The sequence below is a fragment of the Prosopis cineraria genome, unplaced genomic scaffold (assembly GCF_029017545.1).
Source record: "Prosopis cineraria cultivar Desert tree isolate PC_DT_omini unplaced genomic scaffold, ASM2901754v1 PC12, whole genome shotgun sequence".
In the NCBI taxonomy this organism is placed as follows: Eukaryota; Viridiplantae; Streptophyta; class Magnoliopsida; order Fabales; family Fabaceae; genus Prosopis; species Prosopis cineraria.
The window spans coordinates 10,325,550-10,346,692 of NW_026555343.1; the positions used below are offsets into that span (position 1 = coordinate 10,325,550).

At 30.7% G+C, this 21,143-nt stretch overlaps 1 protein-coding gene across 1 annotated transcript; it reads left to right on the forward strand.

Moving 5' to 3' along the window:
* Positions 1 to 15,275: 15,275 nt before the first annotated feature.
* LOC129287691 (uncharacterized) lies at positions 15,276 to 16,293 on the forward strand. Its single transcript, XM_054923916.1, has 2 exons — positions 15,276 to 15,561; positions 15,625 to 16,293. The coding sequence occupies exons 1-2, from the start codon at positions 15,276 to 15,278 to the stop codon at positions 16,119 to 16,121; spliced, it is 783 nt and encodes a 260-aa protein (XP_054779891.1). The 3' UTR covers positions 16,122 to 16,293.
* The last annotated feature ends 4,850 nt before the right edge of the window (positions 16,294 to 21,143 follow it).

Sequence of the window (21,143 nt, forward strand, 5' to 3'; positions counted from 1 at the left end):
ATATCAAACTCGCATAAACTGATTAAAATATCAATTCTTTTAAATATGAAAGTTCACAACTAATATTTCATAAACTTCTCCATCGATTTTCATGATTTCCTATTGCCTTTATTAAATAAAAGAGTACTAGAATTTATAAAATTATTTTCATCAATCTAATAAGTATATATCATGACTCCAAGAAGTAAAACAAATTTAATTAACAAAAGGAGCTAATGCAAGAGAAATATATAATATCTATAAATTGTTAAATCAATATTTTGATAAAGAAAATTTTCTAATTCATAAATTGATTGGGACATTATCCACTTACCTGCAGTATTCTCCAAGTACAAAATTCACTCTTAAAATCTTCAATCCTCCTTTACTACCTCAATCGAGATTTTCTTTCTCTAATTCTCCTATTCAATAGTACAAAATTTTAGTGACCTTTATCCATGTTTAATAAACCCCCTTCCCATAAGAATGCTATAATCACTAAGTTCTTAAATCAATTCAATATATAACTAAAGTCCTTCAATCCCTACAATACTTTATATATATATATATATATATATCCAAAGCTTTGTCAATATCAGACTTATCTTCCCAACTTGCCTCAAGCATAAGTAACTAAATTTTATTTAAAGTGTATACATTACAAGCATGCACACCCAAACTCTATTTGTAATAATCCTGACTAAATTTAAAATAAATAAATGAATATATAGGTTAACTTACTTAAAGTGTGTTTATATTAATTCTTGGAATAAATATAACAAGTTAGAGACTTGGTCTAGTGGCAGTTGAGAAAGACTTCATATATCAAGTTTCTAGTTTGAATCCAGAAAAGACCAAATGAAGAATCAATTTTTTTCCTTCTTTTTTCTATGCGAAATTACCAAATTGCCCTTCTCCCATTGTGATATAATTCCTTCTCTTTTCCTTTCTCCAGCAGAATTGGTGCGTGAGTTAAGAAAGCTGTAGGCTTCACCAAAAACTTCAAACCCTTGTCGTTCAACCCTTCATCCATTGTCATCATCCCTGTCGTTAAACTACTTGCCGGTGACCTTGGGAGCGCCAGAAAAATCCACCATGGGAGACGTTCAATGACTGGTTATTCTCCCCTGTTTTTACTCCATTCTCTCTTGCTGTCTGTAAAAGGTGTGAACGTTCCAAGCTTCCTCATCATTTTTCTTTCGTTCGTCTCAAGTGTTGTAAGTTTGCCAAAAGTCTTTTGCTCTTCTCGCGTTGGAGTCATGCAGCGAACCTTCTCTCTTCTTCTTCTTCCTTTAAGCTAGTTATATAGAGTTATGACTAATCTTGCTTCCTTGTTTGGTTTCGGTTGAGCGAGGTATAGATTATAAGATTTTTTTCTATTGTTACTGTCAAGTTTCTCAACTATGTTCTTAGTTTGCTATGCTTCCTTCTACTCATCCCGATTCTTGCTCTATTTTCTCAAATTTCATTCATATGTTGCTACAGAATGGAAGAAATTAGCTCACTGGAAATTGGTGGATTCGGTTCTCTTCACTTTCTTTTGAATAGTGCTTCGTTTTTCCTCTTGCTCAGCAGTGAATTTCATTTTCCTCCTCCCCTGCTGTATGCCGTTGGATTATTTGAGGTCAAGAATCTTGATCCCTTCTCTTTTTCTTCTTGGTAACTAATGCACCTATGGGTATGATGAGATAATATTGAAATTGCTTTTCATTTCTTGATTTTCTGTTGCTGCCCATGACTGAATTAACAAAAAAAATATGCAGTAGTATTGAAGAATGATGATGAAACAGATGGGTCATAATTTTAGATTTAAATTGATTTTGTTTGATTTGGTTAATGCTAAAGAATTTATTGAGGTGAAATTGGAAGAGACAAGCTTAGATATGTTGTTGGTGCCTATGAGATGTCATTGAAGGGCTTGTATAAGGAAAAAAAAATTTAACTTCTAAATAGTAATGGAAATTATTGATTAAGAATTCACCTGTAGATCTATAAAGGAATTTAAATTATGGGTTTACACACACAGTTATTTGTATATTTGAAGCTCGTTTGATTTTTGGTAAATAGTTGAAGGTTTTAGATTGAAAAGGTGGAAGTAATGCACCTAAGGTAAGTGGTGCAGAGATTAGGAGAAAACTTCTACTCCAAGAAAATAGAATGGCATGGCTAAAGTTTTATGGAGAAAGTAAGAGAAATGAATGATAATTCTTGAATTAACTTTAAATCATAAATTTGGTTTTGAAATTTTGATGGTGGTTAGTAAAGGGTGTGTTATAAATTAAAAAGTTATTAAAATTGTATATATTTATATTTTATAGGGAGTGTGGAAGAACAAGACCCTAAAAAGACTTAAAAGAAGAATACCTTCGAGAATTTAGAACTTCAACAAGTAAGTGAATAGCATTCCTTATGAGTATTCATTGAAAATCTTTTATTAAAATATTTCATTTTTATGAATTATGTTAGTTTTAGAAATTTTGAAATAATGATGAAGAATAGTCATATTATGATTTGTGCATTTTCTCAAGAAATATATTTCTAATATTGATGAAGGCACCTTTGCCTATTGAATTTGAAAATTTCTTGATTACATGATTAGCGCAAGTTTGTACATTCGTTATGGTATATCGATTTGACAAGCTTCATATATTTGAAGTAATTCATGCAAGTTTGATCTTGAGAATGAAAATTTGACTTCACAAATAATTATTTCTCTTGCATGTTTAAAACAAAATTTCTAAGAGAACTCTACAGAAAACTGCTACTAACGGCAGTTTCATTAGTCCGTAGCGCGCTGTGGTTAAACATTAGCTAGTTTGTTTCGTAAGTTTTATTCTCACGATTGGTATTCGTGGGCTTCGTACCCTCATTTCATTTCGTGGCTTGAGCCACGTTTGGTTACTTACCCTCGTGGGCTGTGTGTTCACGTTTGTTCCATAGCTATGGTTGCGTTTGGTTACTTACCCTCGTCGACTGGTGTGTCCACATTTGTTTTTATGGCATAAGCTGTATTTGATTATTTACCCTCATGGACTGAGTGTCCACGTTTGTAATCTATTCTGTTGAGTTCTCAAAATTTTAAATGTTGATTAATATGTGTTTTCAAAATTTACTTAATTTTAACTAGTAATTTGTATCACTTTGAGTTATATGAGAGCAGATTGTTTTTTTTTAAGCATTATAACATAAATTGTTTTCAATTTACTTATTTTATAAATATGGTTATGACTTACATGTTTATAAATTTTAGTGGAATTGCTTTTAACTAGTTGACACCATTATTAGAAATTATTGATTAAAATTTTAAGAATTTTTTTATGGAAATACTATTCACTAAAAAATTATTTTGGCCTCAGATTTGTTAGCTGATGCTGATCCCACCAACAACCTCTAAAAGGGCAACTAGCTACAATGGTGGACCTTTTTGATTGGTATTGTTGCTTTAATATAAATATATAATTTGTATATCTCTTTGATTTGAAAGAAAGAGTAGATGCTTCACATAGCTTTTTGATAAATCTTATTTTTGATTTGTATATTGGTTTTTGGCTAGAAGGAGCTACGCTCTTGATTTATATTGATAATTGTAAACATTTTTGTTGTAGAATTTTTGGGAGATCCTAATTACAAAGGAGGTTCTGCCGAAATTTCTACAAAAACTTTGACACTTTCTTATGATAATGAATTTAAAGAAGTTATTTTAATTCTCATATGATTTGATTGAATTTTGTTCTTTTCTTGAAAAATAGAATAAATATTCATTTGGAGGCTTACGGGAATGTGAGAATGGTTCACACCCATGCCAGTCACCCTTTATTTTTAGGGCGTGACACTATTAATTTAAAAGGAAAGAAAAATACTTCTATAACTCACTTTGTCAAACACCATAATTTATAAATAATCAATGATGCCATTTTCAAAATTTGGCTAACTATCCAATAACAACATAATCAAATTCTCCACAAGGCTAAGTTGACTTAATTAAAGCCCATACCAAATGCATCATCACAAGAATTAATAAAATTCATAAATCACATTATTAGATAAAACTCTTTCAAGTAGACATTTTTGTCAAACACCTTTTATGTATTAATTCTTGAACTCAAATCAAATATTTTCTCCTTAATTCCAACTACCAAAAATTTTACAAAATAGATATTTGAATAAACCAACCTTCCAAATTCTATAAAAATAACTGTCTTCTACTGATAGTTTATTTAATCAAACAACAATATTATCATATACATACATACATACATATATATATATCATACCGTTATAGAACAAGACTCCATTTTAGTCATTTTATTGAACATCAATCTCTTACTAAGCTTTTTTTTATTCAATTCTAATTTTCAAAAATTTCTCAATATCAATCGTTGAATGACTCTACTTCTAAATAACTAAACCCATTTTATTATTATTATATAAATATATATATATATATATATATTTAATAGCTCTAAAGTACTTAAATCATAAACACCTACTTAAGGATTGTAAAAAATTCATTCCAACTTTCTTAAATTTCACACAAGTTATCTCCTATTTAAATGATAGTCACAACTAAGGAGGAGCTTAACACCCCAAATCAGCAATGCAGGACAAGAAGATTCGCAGTCTCAACCACTACAGCATACACTCGCATGAAACCAACAATAGAAATGGATTCAACATTCCTCACCTGAAGCAGTAATGACACGAGCACAGAAGAAGAAAAGAAGAGATTTGCTATTCAGATCCATAATGGCAGAAGCTGGAAGAAGGAGTTGCTGCTATTCGAACCAGGAAGATGAAAATAAACGTTACGAGTGACGTATGAAGCAGGGAAAACAGAGAAGGAGACCGACAACATCAACCCCCATAATGGCACATCGACAGAGAAGCAAGTGAGAATGAATGAACTCAGATCAGAGCAACGGTAGAACATCAACATACTCTTACCTATGACGGTCAAAACTACAAAGGAAGATCCGCCAAGTGAACGACGGCTTGTTAATCATTGTGCTCTCTCACTCAATCTCTCTCTCGTTTGATTGGACTAGAATGGGGAAGGAAAGTAGAGAACATAGGATGAAGGCAGAGTTTGAAGCTTTGAGTGACACCTCTACTGACTAGAACACACGAGCAGATCAGGAAAGAAGAAATATCTGATGGGTTAAGAGAGGGGTAATACCATAATTTCATTCAGGTTGAAAATGAGCTAGAAAAAAAAATAAAACCCCTATTTTTTTTCTCCAAGAGGCTTGACCTCAATGTAAATAACCAAAGTCATTTATATTGAGCCACCAAATTACTTTTAATAAAACTATCCCCCAAAATTAATAAAATTATAATCAAAAAATGTTTTTATCAATTTTAATATTATTAATTAATTAATTTTTATTAAATTTAAATTTTTTAAAGGTTATTACAGTTGTGAACACGAGGATAGGGCCAAAATACTTGTGCAAGTAGGAACATATGTATTTTTGAGAAATATGAATGACATGGTTGATTTTGTGCAACTTTTCCTCCCCCTCTATGTTTTGTGAAAATTGGGGTTGAGAGGTGATTTTGTGAAATAAGTGTGTTTGATTGCATGTGGTGTGTTACACAAGTCCACAAGAGTCTATTGAGTGTGGTCGGAGGGTTAGTGTAGGCTATTGGCACTGTGATTGAGTTGAGACATCCCATTTGAGAAATTTTGTGAAAATGTGTCAAAATGGATTTTAGTGTCCAACTTTTGATAGAAAATGAATTTGAGTGTGAAACTAGTGCCGTTAGCTAGAGTTAGGAGAAAGCTCCGTGTAAACATCAAAACCACCCCAATCCGACGTCGGACGGAGATTTGGGACGCGTTGGAAGTTCGCTCCCTGTGCTATCAAATGACAGCACTAATTTGTCAAATTTCATGCAATGCACCGCGGTGCATGGCACAAAGAAGATACACTGCGGTGCAGAACTATAAGCCGTGGTGCACGTGTCAAATTCAGTGTAAAATCTATTTTGAGTTTTAAAACTTATTATTTGGGTCTCAACTGATTTCCAAGCTTTCGCTTTATTTTTAAAACTTTGATTTAGAGTTCTTAAATTATATTTGAGATTTGAAATGGAAAATTGGAATTCCCTTGAAATAGATTTTGAGAAATCATTTATAAACCCTACAGTTTGGTAATTCTTGTGAGTTAAGCCCTGGATTACTATAATTTGAAGTTAAGTATGATTTAACCTATAGAAGGTTATAGAAAAAGAAATAGAATTTCGAGAAAGAGAATGAAAAGGCTATGGGAGGCATAGAGATGGTTAGAATTTGAAACAAGAAGCATTGGGAATACGATTAAAGTAGAGACCAAAGAAGTAGAAGGGGGGACTAATCTAACTGAGACTGAAAGTGAAGAAGACACCATTTTGGTAATAATTTTGAGACTAACTTCCATTTTTTAAATTTTGGTTTTTGATTTCAAGTTTAAACCGCTCATACTACTTTGTAAAAGTTTGATTGATTTTTGGACTGTACCAATCTTGTTTGTAAGCCTAATTCTGAATGGTTAGATACTAGTCTGCATTATTTAAGCAATTTTTTTAGGATATGTTTCATAGAGACTTGATTGGACATATGGATTAGGTGTTGAAAGTAGTCATTTTAATGTTCATCAAAGGTTTTATCATGGGATTGATTTTTTCCTGCTGCTGTAAGAACAATGCTAGATTATATACTCTGTTCATATGATTCATTTGCCTTGCTATATGGTAGATGAAATTTAATCTCAAATTATGCCTCTGATCATGATTGAGGTTGATTTCACAATCTATTAGCTAGCATTTTGTTGAGGATCTTTGAAGATTTTGATTAAATAACCACATTTACTTGCATCCTACTTCTGTCAAGGTTAAATTGTTATTTAGAGTTACTTTGAGATATATAAGCTTGAGTTAGTATGTGCTCGTATGTGTGGTCCATATGAAATTGATTTTGGGTTTTAGATGTCATGTGTTTAGATTCATATTGCAATATATGGCTTCACATTAAGCATTGAAATTTTGTTGCTCCTTTTTTAGGAATAGATTTGAACAGCTCTTTTTGTTTAGTTTGATGGAATTTTGTTTTAAGGTTATGATGTAGGCTAACCTTGATGATGGCGAGAATTATGTGTGATAGAGGTCCAAAGCTGTCATAGGTCTGGCTTTGTTTCAAAATCTTGTTTGGGACTGTTGATTTGTTTGGAATTTGAGAAAAAATATCTAACTTATTTCTCCATGAATAAAACCTAGGCACTTTTGCTATATCATTCTATTTTCTCCCTCTAAGTTGTGTTCTGCAATATCAACATCTTAAATATGCTCCAATATGTGTTTATTTGCTTCCATAAATGAGATTGATTTAGTTATAATACTTTCCCATGATGTTTTTGATTTTAACATTTAGAAAATTGTTGAGATTTGTTGGGCTAAGTGATAAGTTAATTTCAAGTTCATCTCTTAGCATGAACAAGTATTAATCAACCCAAATCTGATTTCTATCTCTTCGTTTCTCAAAGTCATGACACTATTTTGCATTTAATTTCCATTTGAGATCAATTGAGTGGTTATCGAAAAGAGTTTTGATTTTAAATGACATTATTTTCATATGGAGATTGTTTTAATTTTAAATATGTGGATGTTGCTGTCATTTTTCCTCCATTTTATTGTTTCCTTTTTTGAGTACTTTCATAAACATGAAATCATTTGTATCATAGTTGTTAATAATTTAAAATCTTCTCATAATTATTGGAACCTCATATAATTTCATACCGTGTAAGTTAATAAGATTTTATAGGTATAAAAATATATTTTTTATATATAAACTTACATATTAAATATAGGTTTCAAAGGCTCATTATTAAAATTAACTCTTTTTATATTAATAAAATATTTAAGTCTCATGTGAGATTTCGAGAACCTTCATAGAGAACTAAATTAAGTGCATTATTGTTAGGATAATAAGTCCTCATAGATACCACGCGCGATTCTCAATTTGTATAGTAAATATAAATGAATTTTGTAAATAAAATAGTAAACTTTTTTTAGAATTAATTAATGAAATTAATATATTTAAATCATATTTACTGATTAGGTCTTTTGGTCACATGGGATTTTTGAACCTTGGTGGACCTCTATGATAATTATTTTATCGTGTGAGTCAATAAAATTTCGCAGGTATAACGATTAAGATTTTTATATTTAAAAATATAAATTGTATATTTACACATTAAAATATATTTAAAAATATATATATAAGGATTTTGAATCTTTGTAGATGTTTAGGATAATCATATTACTATATAAGTCAATAAGGCTTTGTAGGTATAATGATTAATATTCTTTAAAAATATATATATATATATATATGTATGTATGTATGTATGTACATACTTAAGAAATTGCTATTAATACATAAGAATATAAATAAATAAATTAAATTGTTAAACTATTTTATCGTGTGAGATTTTGAAATCTCCACAAATATTTAGAATAATTGCATTATCGTATGAGCTAATAAAGCTCTGTAGGTACAGTAGTTAAATTTTCAATAATAAAATACAAAAATAATAATAATTTAAACTCTTTTTTTTTTCTTATTTCAAAATTTTAAAAAAATAAATAGTGAATTTTTTCCGAAATAATTTCTCTTAAAAAATTATTTTCACCAACAAATTTTTAATCCCGAACTACGCTGATTTTGATCTCCATCACAGGGTACGTAGGCTCCAAATTTTAATTCTGGGTCAAGTTCTCTCTTGTAAATAAATAAATAATCCTGATTTTATTATTATCAATTTTTTATATTAAACACATGAATAAAAAAGGGATAATTATAATAACTTTTAAGCTGTATTATTTTAGCACAATAAACTTTAGATAATTATTCTTATGAACGGGTGTTGTGGAGCCTAACATTTCTCTCACACTCAATTAACTCCTGAATCTATTTTCTGATTTCGTAGATTATCCTTATCTCCTTTAAATGGTTCTCCAAGATTTTCTTCAAAATTTTGATGGCGACTCCAATTTCACCATTTTTCGCTCTGAAGGCCAAAACCTCTACTCTCGTGCACCGTCTGTGTTAGGTGCGAAACAATGAATATTCTGCAATATTTGATTTATTTTTTTTCAAATGTATGCAATAATACCAGACTTCGAACTGATAACCCCCCGTTAACGTAACCAATCTTAGCCAGTGAATATTTTCCTTTTTTCTTACTCTTCTTTTTTAATTATTTTGTGTGTTTCTATTTTGGATCTTAACAAGTGATGTGAAAGATATCAATCATTAATTTTTAAGGTCTAAAAACAAAGAAGCAGAGATGTGACATTAGTAGTCCAAAATGAAATGATATTTACCAGTAATGGGTCTCTTCCCCACGTTAAGATGTTGGGAATGGTATATGTAACAGGACAATACGATTTGCAATGTGAGAGAATTTGTTCCTCTTCTTCCCAGCATCGTCAATGATTGACACTTCCATCAGATTTATTATTGTTAAGTTTTGTGTTCTTGGTAGATTGGGACAAAGCCCATTTTGTGCTTGCCGTCTATTTATTAAAAGACGCCCACAAGCTGCTAATTGAATTAGTTTGGGTTAAAGATCTGGAATACTAAAGCCAAAGCGAAATGAAGTATGACCTTCAAGTCCAATTTGATCCCAACCCTCACACGATCAAAAATAGGAGTGTGGAAGTTGCCATGCAAAAAACACAGAAGAAACTAACAAGGGAGAATTACATCCAAAAACTTTTCAAGAGAATTATTTACAAATAAGAGCCACTATATAATTGTTTGTTGCCGACATAGTAACAGAAATTTGTTTTTTTCCAGAATAATGACTTGTATATTGTTGTCCTTCTCTGCGAATAATTCTCTCGGGAGGTCCTTGGATGCTACTCTCTCTCTCTCGTCAAGTTCTCTCTCTTTTCTCTAATCTCGGTGTGGTGTTATTTGTTGTGTATTCAGAACTGTTTTTGAGCCATTCAGTTCAACCGTGTAGGCTAAAGTGTAAGCATTTAAATCCAGCTATGTCGTCCAATTTGTCAGTTATCTATATATGGATGTATTGGAATATTTTGAGGGGTAAAACTTATGTATTTAACCTTCTATACTTAAAGTACTTGTCTTCAATTAAATTAAGACATGTGAATTTTTTATAGATTATTTATTCCATAATAAACTCTTGTTATTAATATTATTACTACATTAAAATCCATTTGTTTTAATATGGTTAGATAAAAGTATATTAAATAATAAAGTTAAATACATAAGTCTTGTCCTATTTTGAGAACAATCAAAAGGACTTTTAATTAAGGAATGGAATTGATTCTTCCTTTTCAAATGTTATGCTCATGCAACTATTCTAGTTTCCCAAAGCCACACAAAGGTTATCTTCAATAATATCTATAGATTCTTCACCTATATACCCAAACTCTTGTCAGTAAATGCTTATGGCAGCTTGAGTCGGTGATTCTAAGGACTTTGTGTTCCTCAACATGGATGTTAATATTAGGCTATACACATGATCAAGTGAAGAGTTCCCTGAGGAACGCGCTCTCATTTACACTTCACGTTCCAATGCTTCAAGAACTTGTTCTGCTCGTTTCAGGATGAACCACCACAAGGTGGTTTTCACACTCCAAGATTACTTGTCCGAGAAAAATCCAGTCAGAGTAGATATGGAGTTCACTGTTGAAAGAGATGACGGCAATAATGATGTTTTCAAGTTTGGTTCTGTTAAACGTCATTTTAGCGGGAGTTTCTCAGAGAATAGAAACGAGCACCATCATTTGCTTTTGAGGTATCAGGACATATCTGACACCCCAGGAGCTATATTTCGTGCGTATAGATCATCAGAAAGTATATTTAGGAAGCTCTCGAACAGGGAGGAATGGACAATATGTCATTTTCCTGGTATACTACTTCCATGGTATCAATTGAGGATTGTACGTGATCCCCAGAATAATGGTCCTAAAATGAACCTTTTCATACTCCTTTTTAGTTCCATTCAGAAGGTAACAGGTAAGCCGCCTCCAAATATTTCTAACAAAGCTGCAAATGGTATAGTAATTTCACATGATAACAAGCAAGGTGAGGTATCAGCAGGTAGGCCTTCAAATATTTCAAACAAAGAATTTGAGAAAGGTATAGTGCTTGGAAAGGGGAGCAATCGCCCGGAAATGGAGGAGAAGACAAATGAGAAAAGAGCAGCGGAAAGACAGCCCATCAGTGCTCTAATTCTCGCGCCACAAACTAATACTTTATGGAATGAAGGACGAATTGAAGGTCATTTCAATAACTCCAATATCAATATTAGTGACTGTCAAATTATCGCAATCAAGGAGTTTACGGTTCGGTTGAAAAGCTTTACAGTTTAGGTGTTTTTATTTTAAATGATGTAATTCTAGGAATTGCCTTCTAGTGCATCTAGCTCCTGCTCTTCTATATTTCTTTATTATAGCAGAAACCGCAGGTCTGATCAACATGTCACAATTTTTAAAATAATAGATATATGTTGTACCCTTAAAAATATGAATTTTAGTTTTGTTGATTAATTTCCAAATTTCCACACATAATAGTTTATGATCTGAAGGAGTTTCCTAATATTCGGGAGATACTACGAAGAACACAAACAATGGCTTGAATTCTAAGCTGTTCAGTTATTTCCAAAATCCATGTTTTGTGCTAGTAGTCAGTACTAGTGATGAGGTTAATTACTTTCCGTTTGCAATGCTTCTTTTGACTAGTTCACGGTAGATTATTAATTAGTTTATAAGAAGCCAGGACAAAATAATGGTCTGTTTGTATATAGAGAAAATATGGGAGGAATTAAAATATGGAAGGAAAATAGGAGAGAAAATGACTTTTCCTCTGTTAGAAGAAATAAAAATGACCCTCCTCTCTCTCCCTCTTATAGATTTTCAAACCCATGCATGCATCGGCATCGATCGTCTTCCACTCCAGGTGTTCTTCTTCACTGCTCATTAATTCCTTGACAAGGTTAGGTCACTTGTAACCATGAAATAATATGGCTGAGAAAATATTCAAAACAATGTGAGCGCATCGCTGCGGTGTAAAACCCATTTGCGTACCTTCAAATCATTAAACTCCACCCATGTTTATAGAACCAGCAAAAGAAGAACAAAATGAGAAAGAAAAAGAAAAAGCGCATAACTAAAAAGACAAAAAAGGGTTAATTACTGGGTTTTGAGATGCTTTAGCGACTAATTTGATTCAAAATTATTTGGTTTTAAAATATAATAATATGAAAATCCATTTTTAATAACTAATTGATAATTACTTGAAATATGATATATTTTGATATAAGGGTGTCATAGTTATTATGATATTTTCTCATTTTCTTTCTTCTTTATTTTCTTCTATCCATTCAAATAAAATGAGTGATAACATTTTTTTTTTCAAGTTTTCTCTTCTTTCCACTTTCTCTCCTTTCATTTTCCTTCCTCTCTACTTTTCTTCTTACCCAAACGGAGAGTAAATCTTCTAACAGTTGTATTGTATTATTATTGTAAATTTTTTGAAACAATGATAGTTAGATCCCAAAATATTGAATTAATGATAGTTAAGTCTGTGACTTCTTTTTTTCAATTGCAAATAAGTATTTAAATATCATATATAACTCTTGAATTGTAGCAGGAATTTTTATTTGTAACTGTTTGAATTGATTTTTATAATTGTTTTTTTAGAAAATTTTTGTTGGGGACCTAACTATTATTTCAATCTTTTGAGACCTAATTGTTATTTTTTCAACTTTTTTTCCGGTATGCACAAGAAGTATACTCTAATGATAGTAAAGATTATCTTTCATTACGTAATGAAGATAGAAGATAGACCTCCCAACAATTTTGCTACATATACAAGAGTAAGGGATAATGAAACTTGTAGTCCTTCAAGTTTATCTCATTCATCAATTCAGTCCGTTAAGTTTAAGTTTTGTCAATTTAATTCTTTATATTTTCTTAAATTATCATATAAGTCCTTTATGTTTCAAAACACTAATTGACTCTCAAAATAGTCTAATGTGTAAAGAGTATTGATGATTTGGCATGTATGTATTGCTAAATGAGAATAAATTAGGTCTCAAATGAGTTTAATTTTTATCAATATAATCTCTTATTATGTGTTTTGTTCTCTTGTTTTTTTAAAATTTTAGAGTCTATTTTTTTTTCCTTTACCTTAACAATTATACCTCTTTTATTAATTTATATAGTTGCTATCAATATATATTCTATTATCTAAGTTAGCAAAGTTTAACCATGCAATCTCTTTTATAAACAATAAAGATTAAATAGGTAATCGAAGTTAAGTTAAAGAACTTAATTGATAAAAATTAAACTTGTAAGGTCAAATTAATAATTGAGACAAACTTAAAAAATTAAAAGTTGTATTATTGTAAGAGTGAAGTTTCGAACACTTAACAACTTGCTTAATTGACAAAAATTCCCCAGCTTAAAGTCAACTATTATTGCAATTTTGGTACGTGCTTTTGATTATAACAGAGAACCCCAAAGTCAAAACCCCCCAACAACTCCACAGAAAATTGGAAAAAAGAAATATAATTTTTTAAAACAAAATTGTTTTGTAATCCTTTCTATAAAATTTCCAAGGGAAGGCACAGAAACAAAAATCAAAATTCTAGATCTTTTGTAAAACTGAATAATATATGTGTGTATGCATATGCTTGTGTGTGCATGTATGATGCTTGTATAATATATAGTATTATACTACCTAAAATCAAAATCAGAAGTTAACCAATTTCCCTTCCTTCACTAAGTACACGTATTTTCGAATATTTGCACGACAATGAAATGTGCTTTTAATTAATGGGGATCAAATTCTTCCTTTGCAAATAGTCAAAAAGTTATTCTCAGTCATTTATATTAGAAGTCAAAATTTCCTTGCTTTTTTAATTTTTGGGCCAGAGAAGCGGAAATTTGGATACGCACTTGCAAAGGAAGAATTTGATCCCCATTAATTATTTAAATAAAATTTTATATGATATTATATTAATTTATTTTATTTTTATAATAAAATGTATAATTAATTTATTATATTTTCTCCCTGCTATCATTAATATCATAATCAATTTATATTTAATATCATACGAATATCATATTTTTATTGAATAGATTATACATAACACAACGTACTCAGTCTATGTCATAATTTCTTCAAAAAGTCTACAAGGAAATTTCATTCTGTTATTATCTCTATTATTTTTTTAAGCCCAAAAAGCAAATACTCAAAGACCAACAACTACTAAAACTAAATATTAACAATTAATTAAATAGGATATTATGCTTTCTATGACAAACATGCATGACAAAATGTCGTTCCATTACTATCTCTATTATTTTTTTATTCTCTTAAAATTTTAATCACCAATTAATATATAGGACCACGTTAGGTCCCAGCCTTTTTCCAGAGCCATCTTGAGTGCCCATCAGGGTGATGCAATCTAGACCATCCAGATTTTTAATCTGAATGGTCCAGATTTAAAGAATTAATTTAATATTTTTATTTATATTTTTTAAAATAAAAATTTATAAAAATTATAAAAAATTTAATAAATATTTTCAAGACTAATCTAGTCTATATTTAATTTGGAGAGTCAATTTTATATTACATTTTTTATATTTTTTATATATTGACAATCTAGATGTATTATGTACAGTTTACATTTAAATTTTTTAACTCATATTTTTTAAAAAATTATAGTTAAATATTATATATTTTATTTTTTAATATTTATCTATCAAAATAAAAAATTTAAATCTAAACCTTACAGATAAAAATTTAATATTGAATATGGACTGTTTAGAGTACATGTACATAATCAATTTAAAAAAATTATAATGTTAAATCATACCATCCAAATTATATCAGTATTATCCAAATTGATAATGAACATATTTATTCAAAAAATATAAGCCACAATATATATATATATATATATATATATAAATGTACCTTTAGCCTTCCAATTTTTATAAGATTTTAGTAGGAATACTTAATTTTATATAATATCTTTTTAGTCATCTAACTCTTACACTATTAATCTCAAACAATTATTTTCTATACCAATCATTATTATTTAAAAAAATTAAACTTAATATGTCAACATTTGAAAATATTTTATTAACATTTAAAATTTCAATATGGACATTGTTTATGATCCAACAATCCTCCGGAATCTCTATCTCTAATGCTATAAAGACCTGTTCGGTGTAATTGTTCAGTCGGTTGATCAGGAGGTGAAGACAAGAATATGGGCAACTCTTCCTCACTGAGCCGTGGGGTTAAGACAAATCTATACCAATGGTCAAGTGAAAAATTCCGTGAGGAGTACGCTCTCATCTACACTACGAGCGGGCCTTTAGTCCCAACAAAATCTTGTGCTATTTATTACAGAGTGAACCCAGACAAGTTGATTCTCACCATCGATGATCGCTTACCATTACTTTCTAATGGCCTCAGAGTAAATATGGAGTTCGAAGCTGTTAGAGATTGCTATGGGTTTTTTCATTTTGGTGCTATAAAATTTAAAGATCAAGGTGATAGTTTCGAAGATTGCTATGGGTTTTTTCATTTTGGTGCTATAAAATTTAAAGATCAAGGTGATAGTTTCGAAGAGCGGAGCATTGGAACAAGCATATCCAAGCAGGTATTGATTTTGAAGTATCATGAATCTCCGGTGAGCAGATTTGATCGGATAGACTTGTATAGATTGAAAAAAGACAGAAAAGTAACATATGAGCTTGTTTTCGTTACATATGATCAATCAGGTGACTATTTTATTCATGTTTTAAGCATTCACTGTGATCCTTGGGAAGGCATTCATGTGAACCTTTCAGGTCCGTATAGTGTTTACTCAGGAAAGAAGGCACTATGGGACACAGATTATATATCAGGTATGCCTCCGGATGATGTTATACAAACTGCAGAAAAAATTCGGAAAGACTTAAAGCCAGAAGTTTTGGAATCCAAGGGAACAGACAGTGTTGTTGAGGCTCCTGGAGTCCCACTACCAAAAAATCTTATGGTGAATAAAGGATCAATTAGAGGCGATAACAATTGCAATATCAACATTTATTATTACGCCGGTCGGCATTAGAAGAACAGTTCACAACGTTAGATGTTAGATTTTCCCGGTGACTTTCTCACTAAATACCAAAATATGTACTGTGTTTGAGTGTCTGGTCGTTATTTACTCCTTTTCATTGCTATTATATGTGTGTGGCTTTGGCTTGTATCATTTACTACAACAAACGCAGGTGATCATTGAAAGAAAATCCCTCGCAAATTAAGAATAAATCCGTTACGTATGATTTTACGACTGATTATATATATTCTATCATAGATAAAGGCATCACAATTAAAGTAATGACAATCGCCAAAAAAAAAATCCATTACAAACAAATTCGTCGCATAATTTCAGGGCATTTATTGTTATATTCACACCGTTGACTTTTGATAAATGCGTCAAATTAACGTTTTCCTATTTCCTCCTCATGCTTCTGTATAAAGTTTGAATGGAATTTGTTCCTTGCTAAAATCATTCCAAGCTCGATGTTACAAGCATAAGTCTAAAGAGACTCATATTTTCTGAGGCTTATTGACATGGTACTTATAACAATAGACCCCCGTTCAAGGGCCAATGTCCTTTGGTGGCTCCACACCACAAAACTTAATTTGATCTCTCCTACCGGTCAAAAACTTTCATGGGTAACCCTTTTCATGATTTTGACTTCTCAATAAAAGTACTAATGTTAAAAACTAAAGTCTAAAGGGACAACTTTTAGCCCAAAAGACGGGTTTTTTAGGTGGAAGGCCCTTTAAACTTATATTGTTCATTTACTAATATACTTCCACTACTACAAAATTATGGATATATGATACCATTAAAAATAATGATTTTAAGAAAATTCGTCATTTAAAAGAGAGGTGGGTGATGGTTGCAAAATAAATGATGGGTGTTTTAAACACCCGTCATTTATTTCATTAACATATATGATGGGTGTTTTAACACCCGCCATGTAAGGCTTTGAATTCTACCTCTAAAAAAATAAAAATTAATATCAACATGAATGACAGTCTTTTTAAAAACCCATCATTTATATTGATAACATTATATGATGGGTGTTTTAACACTGGTCATATAGTGTTAAGTTTCTAAAATTTAAAAAAAGAAAAAGAAAAAAATGAGACTTTATATGACGGGCTTTTAAAATGCCCATCATATAAAGTGGAACAAATGACAGGCATTTAAATGCCTGTCATTTATTCTTGTTTAAAAACTTTTTAGTTCCTTCCATTTCATATTCTCTCTTGCGTGCCCGATGAACTCTCCTCTCTTCTTTTCTCCACTTTCACACGAAATCACAAGTAAACCTACAAAGTGACTTCATTTCCATAGCCAACTATCACCCCCCACCTCCATCGTGTTTCCGCCATCCTCCTTACTGTCTTCATTGTACCCTGAATTTGCCATTGCATTTCGACCCATTTTCTTCCAAGGTGCATTTTTTTCGTGTTTTCTACCATTTCTTTTAATGTCCTTTGGCTTTTTTTGCTGTGGGAATGATTTATTCATTGTTTTGTAGATTTTTATTGTTTGAATTTACGTAGTTAACTTTCTGTGCATATTGTTGCTTGAATTTGGTAATGTGGGTGGTAGAAATTGATAATATACGATGTGTTCTTGGCTTGAGGATGCTAATGGAGGTCATGGATAGCCTCAGAATAATTATGAGGATGAAAATGAGTGATCAAAATGTATATTCATGATGATTGTATTTTTTTTCGCATTTTGAATGAATTTTTGGAATATTTTTTTTAAAATTATATGCCTTATTTGATTTGGATAGTTTATCATTAGAAACTACATATTGAAATGTACTAATGTACTAAATTTCATTACAATTGGAGTTGATTTGAGTGACCAAAATTGACACACAATTTTTCTAAAAATTATAACTATTTTGTTGAGATTTTGACAATTGCTATAATGAATGATATTATATTGGCATGAGATTATTACTTAAGGTATGAGTAACATTAGAATGATAAATGAGACAAAAAACAATAATGGAATTGATGTTTATGGTATTTTTCTTTGTTTCTGTGATTTTTCAATGATTTTTTTTTTTTGGAATTGTGTATGATTGAAAATGTCATTTTGTTGGATTTTGTTGTTGTTGAGATTGTGTATGATTAAATTTGGCTTATTGATATAAGATGTTAGGTTTAAAAAGTGAGTTTGAGCATGGGAAATACTTGTTTTTATGACATTATACTGCCAAATTTTTTTTACATGTAGAGTAGTCAATTACTTTTTTAATCAATTCATTATCATTTCTTCTCCATATTTGTTTTTTCTATTTTTGTATCTAAATGGCTTCTCAAAAAAGTATTGATCCTAGTGGACCTAGCAATATTGACCTAGCATTGACATGAATGACTAACAAATTCAACAAGATGCAAATCAAATAACGAGGGGATTGACATTGATAAGCAAGGTGAATAAGAGAAGGGCTCCTGACAAAAATATGGGCTTGAATAAAATTACAAAGATTAACCTATCAAGACTAACAGAAATAAATTTATTAGTTACACAGGGGTTGTGGCAAAGGCAAATGTGCCCATTACAATTAGGAGTTGGAACAATGTTAGTCCAGTAACAAAAAATTATATTTGGGAGCAAGTAGAGGTAAAATACTACACTCATAATCATTATAATTAATTATAATTACTTGACTACAAATCAAATTAATTTCTTGTTTTACAATCAGCGTTCACAATTGATACTAGTCGAATGAAATTTGTCATTCAACAAGATAGAAAGGCAATGCGTACATTTTGATATTTTGTTGGAACAAAATACATTAAAAAATTGGCTAGGAACATTAGTGCTGAAGTTCTTGAATTAATAAGGCCATAAGTCTCCCAAGAATAATAGAATGAATTTATTGCCCAACGTTTCGAAGGGCAATTCCAAGTAAGAACTATAATTTTTTATTATAAATATATATATTTTTATGATTCTGTTTTTAGCATAGGAATTGAGCAACCAAAAGAAAGAGTTACATGAGAAAGATGTATACCCTTACAAGAAAGGGTGCATAAGATATGAAGGAATTGAGCAGCAAATAGTATGTTAATATTTAGGCTATATAATTTTAGTTTATTTTATTGATATGTGCACTATTAATGTTCAACTTTATTTAAATGCGTAGATCGAGCGAGAGGGTTCAGGAGTAAGTTCTGTTTCATGTCATAAACTCTTCATAGAAGCCCAGACCAATAAAGAAGGAAATATTGTTAACGAACGAGTTCAGGAACTTGCTAGCAAATGTGTAAGTACATTATTTTAATATTGTCATTTTTTCTTATAATCAATTAATAAACTTAACTTTCTCACTATATGTTGCACAAGTTGAGATAGAGAAAAGTGGCCTACTTGATGATGGAGATGTCTTGGGCAAGACACTAGGTAATCCTGAACACTCCGGTCGGATTAGGGGTTATGGCTTCAATGTCATAAAAAAATAAATATTTGAGACATAAAAAAAGATGAAGTCAACAGACGAAGTGGGCACAAGGGTTGAGATTGCCACACTGAAAAAGGAGCTATTTAGGCAACAGGAATTAATTGATACCTTACTAAAGGACAAGGAGAGGCGGGAGAGGCAGTTTCATATTAGTCCTAACGGGAAAGGTAGTTTCAGTGTAATACAGCCCATTAAAAATCTCTCTGAGGTAAAATAGTACTTATTTATTTTACTTATATTTCACTATTTTTATTTTTCATAACATTAATACAGTATATTACTCATTAGTATAAGGCGAGAATATATGTGAGTTGTTAGCAAATAGCCCGAATCATCACATGGTTGCTATTGGTTGAGTGTTCAATATGCTTGGAGACACATTACATAATATGCCACTCCCTGCATCCTATGTACGAGTTGCTATTGATGTGCTTAAAGATCTCAACTATCCATTACCTATTCCCACTGAGGATGCAAGATTATAGGAGAGGCGATAGATAGCTTTGTTGGATGGCAAGCTATTGATGTTAAGATGTCAAGTCCAAAAAAAGCTAACAAAGATGCATAATCCAAGAAAAAGATTGTGCCCAATCTAGGCTTTCATCAAAAATTGTCTCGCATGTAGCTATGCCTGAATAAGACCCTTAATTGTCAAGCCAACATCAAAATTTACTTCAAGCATATGCAATGATTCATGGATCTAATCTTTCAATCTTGTAAATCTCATTTGAGGCAGGAATATACGATGCACCATGATATGATATGCCTTCGCTCAATATTATAGATGAAGTGTTGCAGCATGAGATAACCAGCCTCACTGTTCTTAGCTTTTATATACGGTAAATTATCTTACATATATGAATGTTTAGTATTTTAAATATATACTAATCCATTTGATATATTGATGGTAGGTGCTTGTATGAAAAATTTATTGTCCCTTTTGGCCTACAAATGAAGTTCATTTTTGTTAGTCCCCATGAGGTTGGCGCACATGCTTTAATTAAAAAGAACAAGATTTTAGATCAAGCCAAGCAATTAAGTGAAAATTTTAAAGCAAGGGCTCAAAAGGGGACATTATTCTTAATACCATATTGCCAAGGGTAATCTACTTCTTACTTATATTAATGGATTTGTTAAAATTAATTTAGTCAATTAGTTATAATTTTATAACACTTATTAATGCTATTAGGGACCATTGGATGTTGATTGCCACTGATCCATGCGGTAGCACTTCAAGGATATATTATTTCAATTCTCTTGGTGAAAAACCAGAGAATAGACAATTTTATTAGAGTTGATTAATACCTAAGCGCAAAAAAATAAGTATTTTATATATTTATTTGCTTATTTCTATATTGAAATTTTTTTTCTTTTTTTATTAGGGCAATTGTGTTGTATCGCACAAACACTGAACAAAAAATTCTAAGGTCATTTACAAATTTTGATATAGTCTACACTTGAAATATAATAAAGGTAATCAATATCATTTTTTAATTTAAATATTCATAATTTTTAATGCATTAATATGTACTCATTGTTCCTTTAATTTGTAGTACCCAAGACAAATGAAAAATAGCTTCGATTGT